Raw genomic sequence first — 8,201 nt, forward strand, 5'->3', positions numbered from 1 at the left:
AAATAGTTAAAACTATGAAAACTGATTTATAAGAGGTAAAGTTTAGAGAATAAGATATAACTGAGTTAAAACTATAAGAATTAAGTTATAGTGAGTCAAAATTTATAGATTAAGTTATAACAAAGTTAAAATTATAAAAATTAAATAATTAATTTTTTTCTAAATATTTCAAAAGAATAGATAAATACAAAGAACGCTAAAACTTAAAACAGAGCAAAGAGATTTTTTTTTTCCACAGAAATTCATTGAAGTAGTTGATAAAACAATGTTAATTAATTTTCAGTTTAAAACATTAATAAAAGAAATTTTATTATTTAAAGTAATTATTTTTTAATTAACTGTCGACTTATACCAAGTTCTCCCTAAAATTAATTACAATCCCGATGGAAAAACACTTTCTCGTGCCGTGAGTTGAGGTCTAGCGGATCCATTTCTCTTCGACTGCGAGCAAGCGTTCCACACTCTGTCGTCTGTCGGACGCCTTTCACCGTTGTCAGCCTTGCGTGGTTGTTCTCGGGCAAGCAGTGAAGAAGATTCAAACACTAGGGCCTTTAATACTCCCAAAATCCGGTGAGATTGATTTGTTCAATCTGGCTTTGAATCTGGATTTGACTTTATTCCCCGCGTCATCTGTCCCCTGCGTGACTGTTCTTGCTTTGTTTTAAATTTTTCATTTTAATTTGGCTTTAAATCTGGTCGTGTAATCGTTTGAATATTGACGCTTTTGAATATGGGAATATTTACATGTTGAGTTTTTCTTTGCACTAGTTTTTGCTGATGGTGTGTGATTGGCTGTTATCCTTCTTCCTTCTTCCTTCTTCATTTTGATTGCTAGCGACTTGTATGATTTGGATTGTGTTGTTTTTCAATATTGGATTTGTCGTATAAAGGCATTCTGTTTATTAATCTTTTTTGTATGATCATCAATTTTGGAAAATTCTCAGGGTATTTGTGATGTATGATCTTGTAAATGACTTGGTTTGAGTTGTGTCAAAGTATCTGGAGCAAAAATTAAAAGGGTATTATATCAACTATGCATGTTTCAAAGATTTCATTGGGGGCAGATGCCCGCAGAGTGTAGTATAGGTCCGCCTATGTCTCTAGCATTCATTATCTTACAATGTTTTCTTAGTTTGTTCCAATGGAAATCACTATTTTGTATGGCCATTTTCTGATAAGAAGTGTTCACCGCGTCGTTTCTTTCTTTCTTTCTTTCTTTTTGGTAGATTACTAGTTAATGGGAGAAATTTCACTGAGAAAAAGAAAAGTTAAAATCCAGAAAATCCTGAGTAAATGGGTGACTAGTGATATATGCAATGACTTTTATTTATTTTAAAACCTTGATATTCATGGGTTTATTGCTTATGGGCACTTATGTGTATTCTTTTTTTTTTTTTTTTTTTTCAGGAAAGCTTGCTGGTTGATGCAGTGCAATGATTGTGATTTTGCTGAAGACTAATTGTAGCTTTGCTCTGGCTCACATTAGTACAATTTGGGAAGAAATTTACTTCTATTTCTATTTTTTAACAGAAAATAAGCCTAGGCATTTCTCCGAGTGCAGCTAAACAACCATGAACAACATCAATCGCAGTACATCACCTCAAACTCTGACTACGGAGAAAGCACATTATAGATGGCCTCTTATTCCTCTTTCTGTCCTTATTATTTTGGTTTCTTTCCTGCTTTTTTATTACTACACTCTGTCTCTGACACCCTATGGTAACTTTCCTGCATCATCCAAAATATTAAAATCAAAGTCCAGTCGATGTTCCAGCCAAGCACTAGCCTTAGGTGAGAAATTCTTGTGGTATGCACCCCACAGTGGGTTCGGTAATCAGCTTTTGGAGTTTAAGAATGCTATTTTGATGGCGGGAATATTAAATCGAACTTTGATTGTTCCTCCCATTCTGGATCACCATGCTGTTGCTCTTGGTAGCTGTCCCAAGTTTAGGGTTTTGGATCCTACGGAGCTCCGAATTTCTGTTTGGGATCACATGATTGAACTCATTCAGGGTGGAAGGTTAGTAGGCTCTTTTATTCTGTTAGTTTACTTATAAGTGTCTGTAGAAATGACGAGGAAAGAAGTATATGATGCTTCACTCTTGTTGAGATTGAGATGAGACATTGCTAATTTAGTGAACCTTTTGTTGGATTTTTTTTGTCCGGTTAAAATTGAGATAGTGAGGTTAAGATGTATAATCTGTATACTTACCAAAATGTTGGCCCTCCTATCACATGATTTTCACTTGCAGTTGACTGCTTTACATTTTTTAAAATGGGAGTTTATCTTTTCATATGTTGTCCCCTTTTTTGCTTTTTGATGACAAAGTTATAATTAAGAAAGTATTACATCAAACACTACAGAGTTGGGGAGTGGTGGCCCCATGTTTCTGTTGTTATAAGCAAGTTTGCTACGTCAGAGGAGGTTCGGGGAGATAATGCTTCCCCAAAATAAGGTTAAACTATGAAGCTGATTACCACAAAAAAAATGAAAAGAACAGAAAACTATATGAAGCTAAGTAATATGTGCAGTTCTTGCTCTCCCTTTAGACATGCAGCAACTCCACTCTCCATTCTCGAGAGAAGCTTCTGAATAGCTCAAATAGTACTGTAAATTGTATTATTTCCATAGAAAAAGGTGTATTCAATATTGTATTTCACTTGCTCATCTGTAAGTATTAAGAAATTTTGTTTAACTTTGTTTCTTGCAGGTATATTTCCATTGCTGAAATTATAGACATCTCCCCATTAGTTTCTTCCTCACTGGTTCGTGTGATTGATCTCAGGGATTTTGTGTCAATATGGTGTGGTATCAGCTTAGATTTAGCTTGCTTAAGTGATTCAAAGGTTCAGTCCTCTTTCAATTTCAGACAAAAGCAATGTGGTTCCCTGTTAGCTGGGGTCCATGGGAGTGTTGACAACTGTTTATATGCTGTCAATGAAGATTGCAGAACTACAGTATGGACTCACCATAGTGGTAGTGAGGATGGAATGTTAGATTCGTTCCAACCTGATGAGCAGCTGAAGAAGAAAAAGAATGTAACATATATTAGGAGACATAGAGATGTATTCAAGACTCTTGGACCTGGTTCTGGGGCTGAATCTTCCTCACTGCTTGCATTTGGAAGCCTTTTTACAGCCCCATACAAAGGTTCTGAGTTATATATAGACATCCATGAACCTGTTCAGGACCAAAGGATCCAATCTTTGATGGAGAAAACTAAATTTCTTCCATTTGTCTCGGAAATTGTTAGTGCAGGAAGGGAGTTTGCAAATGCTACCATAAAGGCTCCATTTCTTTGTGCACAACTGCGACTGTTAGATGGGCAGTTCAAGAATCACCGGAAGGCTGCATTTCATGGACTGAAACAAAAATTAGAATATTTACAGCAGAAAGGTCCTCTGCCCATACATATTTTCCTAATGACTGATCTTCCTGGAGAAAATTGGGCTGACACTTACTTAGGTGATCTAATAAGTGATTCACTTCACTATAAGGTATATTTCTTGAGAGAGGATGATGAGCTGGTCAGACAAGCGTCCAAAAGGCTCAAGGAAGCTGGTTATGAGCAGAGGTTTATTCCATATTCGGATAAGGCAGCTGATAAAAAGTATTGTTTGAATCAGAAGTTACCTGATGTACTTCTTTATGTGGAGCAGACAGTATGCAGCTGTGCGGCACTAGGCTTTGTTGGAACTGCTGGTTCAACTATTTCCGAGAATATAGAGCTATTAAGAAAATTTGGCTTGTGCTCAGGTCAAAGTTGATGGCTTTGTGCAATTGGCTGGCAAATTGTTAAATTTTGTTCCCTTGATGGAGTGCTAATCTCATCTGACCTTTGCACCTTAAATCATGTTGCTCCAGAAAGCCGCGTTTCTTGTCACTGCTCCCCAAAATTTGGTGATCAGTCTACAACGCTAATCCATAGTCATTTGTCAAAGTCAAGAGATGACACGATGTCAAGGGCCTTGTCCGGATTTTGATTCAATGAGATCATATCAGTTTCGTCCCTGCCCTCCGTCTGTGAGTTGTGAATAGATGGCTATAATAGATTCTTATTGCTCTTTACTGAATTCACCGCATACTGAATCCAAATTTGCCTTTCCCCACGTTAGGTATGAATCTTCGCCAAGGTGCTTCTTGGTATTTTGGTAGAAACTTGAGACTTTCTTGAATTAAGAGAAACAAATCCCCTCAGGTCAATAGTCAGAATACAGGATGATGAATTACAGCAGAAAAATATGGAAACAAAGATGAAAATGACTCTCTTTCGAGAGGATAGAGTTTATCTACCCAATTGTGTTAGTTCTTCACGAGAAAATTCTCCAACCATTTTCAAACAAAACAAATATTAGTGACTCAAACTCAATATGAATTTTGCTATGATAAATAAAAGTTCAGTTTTTAGCGGACTTATTTCCTATTCATCTTTAAAGGGAGCTACCTCTTGAATGATTTTGCCCATTTAATTTCATCCTGATATAGAACTCCCTTGTGAAAGTTTTTACTTTCTTAATTTTTATTATGAGGTTCCTTTCTGAGGATTCTGCCATTTTGATTTTCCCCTCATTTGTTCCTTTTGACTTTGTTATGGATAATTGCTTGTGTTATTTATTATCAAGCATCAGTGATTTTGCTTCCATAGGACTACTGTGGCTACTAACATTTTGTGGTTGCATGTGCTCATCGTGGAACCGAATAATTTATTGTTTTTTATTGATTTGATTAAGACATTATTTAGTTGCTCTGTAGTCTGTACTCTCTGTATGTTTGCATGTGAATACTGTTGAACGTATATTTTGGTTCTGAGCCACCTTCATGTGACAGCATTTGTTGTGTGTTTATTTTAAAATTATAAAAATCAATCATATTGTGTATTAATATTAAGTTCATGTTAGTTGAAGAAAAGCTTGCCCATTGGAGTTTATGAGAAACTTGGTGACTCTAGAATGGTGGGAAATTTTGTCCGTATCTTGATGTGTGGGAGCGTGAGAATTTTATTTTCTTCAGATACATTTTAAGGTAATGTTTGATACACAGAAAAATGTTCTCCAAAAGAGAAATGATAAATGTACCTGGAAAGAAAATGTGATAGGTACATTTCTCATTTTCTTATAGAAAATATTTTTCTACCTACCAAACATTATATAAATTCCTGTTTTGATATTTCGTTAAGCCTATTATTTTAAATATGTTTCTTTTCTATTTTGTTTTATTTAGTTATGATATTTTGATGCCCCTCCCCAGTTCAATGTTCTTAATTTGACATTTTATTTTTTATATTTTTATATTACAATACTAATTCATTATATGGTATTCTTGAGAAATTTTTAATTTGTTCTTGTTTTGTCAAGAAGTTAATTACTTTTATTCAAGAGGGAGAATGTTGTGATGTTATCTATAATCAAAGTACACTGCAAGAAAGCACAAATTTTTCTTTTTGCACGGCATAAATGTTAAGAGAGAATTTCTTGCAGATTTTTTTCATGAAAAATGAATTTTGAAGGTTTTCTCATGGCATAAATATAGTTCCAACTTCCAAGCATGCTTTGGAAAAATATGCATAAATATTAATGATATGTAAATATATGCATATTTCCATGTTTATCTGGGCTACATGACATTTATTAAGATGATTATTCTAAGATTATAGCACATGAACTTCATGTTATGCCAATGGATCAGCATGTTAGCAACTGAATAGCTGAAATTGAAATTTTCTGTAACAATTTTTTGTTTTGAGCTGAAAGTTGATTCTAAAGATCTCCAATGATCACATGGATTTAATCATATGTTTAAGGACAATATACTCTTTGAATGATGTCCGACAAATTGGTGATTGAAGTTCTGAAGCAGGAGAAAGATAATTACAAAATTAAGGAGATCACGTAACTTTTAGTCATTTAATTTAAATGTTTTTTAGTTATTGATTTAGTTTTGTAAATTTAATTTTCATCAATTTGGCCCTTTGAGTTTACTCTAATTTTGATTTAGTTTTTATTATTTAAAAAGTGATAACACTGTTAACATGAATAATAGAATATTGATTACAGCAATGTAGATTAATGAAAGGGAAAATTACATTTAGGTTCCATACAAAAAAATTAATTATTATAAAATTCATTAACAACTAAAGGTCATTTACAACGTGCTCTTAGTTCATTTGTTAATGATTTATAGTAATTAATTTTTTTATATGAGATTTTAATTTATTCCTTCCTAATGAAAAGTATATTTATTTAGGCAGAAAAAAGTAGATTCTATACAATGTAAAGAATTATATTAATAAAAATTGAACTGATTTGAAAGTTAATTTTTTCTCATTTAGCTACATCTACATATCAAGGTATTAATATATTTTACACATTAGATTATTTTAAGAGTTAATTTATTTAAAAATTTAAATGACTCACGTGATAATTTTAAATAACAGAAGGGTTTAAACTGACAAAAATTGAACTTGAGGAGGAAAAACAAACTGGAACTAGTAAAGCAAGCCAAGTAAGGAGTTATGTTTGCATAATAAATTGTACTACTTGTTTCGGTCATTGTATAGGTTGTTTTTTTTTTTTTTTCAATGTATAGTTTTGCATTTTTCTTATAAAGTAAGCTCATTAAACTTTAGAAGGAGACAAGAACCAATTCGATTGGATTTTTCTGGATTAAGTTATGACTTTTTAAAGTTGGCCAAAATCCTGAAAAATGTCAGGTGAATAATAACCTGAGATTGAGTCGGAAATTTCAAAGGTTGTCTAACTTCAACCTGTCTTAAATGGATCCTAGAGGAACCTAAAGGGAAGGCTTCTGTTGAGATTAATGGTTCCTAAATAGACATCAAGATCACACTAATTGGATTTGAAATTTTGTTTTTCAAAAAAAAAAATGACACTTGAGACCGAATTGATCGTTTTGGGCCTAATATAAAACTTAAGTGGTCTAAGCCCAAAGAAAACCCATTATAAATTATAAATATAATGGCAGAATTTCTATTAAAAAAATAAATATAATGAGAGAATTACAAGTAGGTCCCAAAAAAAATATTTTCAGTTCATTTACAAGTCAAATTTTTATATTTACACCAACAAAAATTAAGTCAGTTGATAAATATTTGATTTATAAATCAAAAGGTCACAAGATTAGGTCTCATTCATGATATGATAATTTTGTTGATAAGTGGTTCGTAAATAATTTTATAAGTGTCTTTAAATCTGAAAGCATGTTCTGGTTTTTGTGAGCCATCAAAACTCAACTCATCGAATTTTTTTTTTTACAAGAAAATATATATACATTTACATGATAAACTTCAATATTTACAACTTGCAAGTTAGGGATTTGTAAGTAATTAATTTTGTCTCATTTGTAAGTAATTAATTTTGTCATTTGAGACCTGTATTGTAATTCTCTCTGTAATCATTTGAACCATTCATTCAAGTTTTTCAATAACCAACACATGACAGACCATGAGTGCCACAACCAACCAAATAACCAATACAACAACGAATTGGATCGCCAAGGTTCCATGAGGACTCATGCCAAACACAAGTGAATAACTACCATGCATGCCATGAACATGAAGTTTTGGACCAGGCATGTTTCTGAAAAGGGACAATCACCAAGAGGGCCCATAGAAGAAATTTAATTTCCACAAAATCCCATGAAATACAAAAAAAACTTTAAAAAATCATAGGTCTGAGTTTGCAAAGACATCTTTTCACCAAAAAAAATATATTTACATTTGGGACCTTTGACTTAATTAAAATAATTCAAAATGTATTGGGATTTAAGTGAATTTTTTTTTTTTCATTTTGGAGGCCTTAGGTGTGATTCTAGGGCATTTTGGTAAATGTACATCAAGGTATGTGAATACAGTTTCTTAAAAGGGAAAATCACCTAGAGGACCCATAGAAGAAATTTAATTTCCAAAAAGTCCCATGAAATTCAAAAATAACTTTCAAATCCCATAGGTCTTAATTTGCAAAGATGTCTTTCACAAAGAAACATATTTATATTTGGGACCTTTGACATTACAAAAATATTTCAGAAAGTATTGAACCTTAAGTATGATTTTTTTTTCATTCTGGAGGCCTTTGATGCGATTCTTCCTTTTTATCTTTTTAAATAAGGACATTTTGGTAAATTTACATCAAAATTTATTTACAAATAAGGCTCATGGAATTTAAAAGAATTGTATTTTCATTTC

The 8,201-nt window shown here is 32.6% G+C and overlaps 1 protein-coding gene across 1 annotated transcript; it reads left to right on the forward strand.

The window, feature by feature from the left end:
- Nucleotides 1–390: 390 nt before the first annotated feature.
- On the forward strand, nt 391–4,436 carry LOC129289821 (O-fucosyltransferase 30). Its single transcript, XM_054926590.1, has 3 exons — nt 391–570; nt 1,408–2,020; nt 2,712–4,436. The coding sequence occupies exons 2-3, from the start codon at nt 1,572–1,574 to the stop codon at nt 3,766–3,768; spliced, it is 1,506 nt and encodes a 501-aa protein (XP_054782565.1). The 5' UTR covers nt 391–570; nt 1,408–1,571; the 3' UTR covers nt 3,769–4,436.
- The last annotated feature ends 3,765 nt before the right edge of the window (nt 4,437–8,201 follow it).

Source organism: Prosopis cineraria, unplaced genomic scaffold (assembly GCF_029017545.1).
Source record: "Prosopis cineraria cultivar Desert tree isolate PC_DT_omini unplaced genomic scaffold, ASM2901754v1 PC13, whole genome shotgun sequence".
NCBI lineage: Eukaryota > Viridiplantae > Streptophyta > Magnoliopsida > Fabales > Fabaceae > Prosopis > Prosopis cineraria.

Excerpts from the sequence above, each read along its gene's own strand:
- LOC129289821 (XM_054926590.1), top strand. The coding sequence starts at position 1,572 with ATGAACAACATCAATCGCAGTACATCACCTCAAACTCTGACTACGGAG. Across the intron at positions 2,021-2,711 it reads GAACTCATTCAGGGTGGAAG|GTATATTTCCATTGCTGAAA; the intron begins GTTAGTAGGCTC and ends TGTTTCTTGCAG.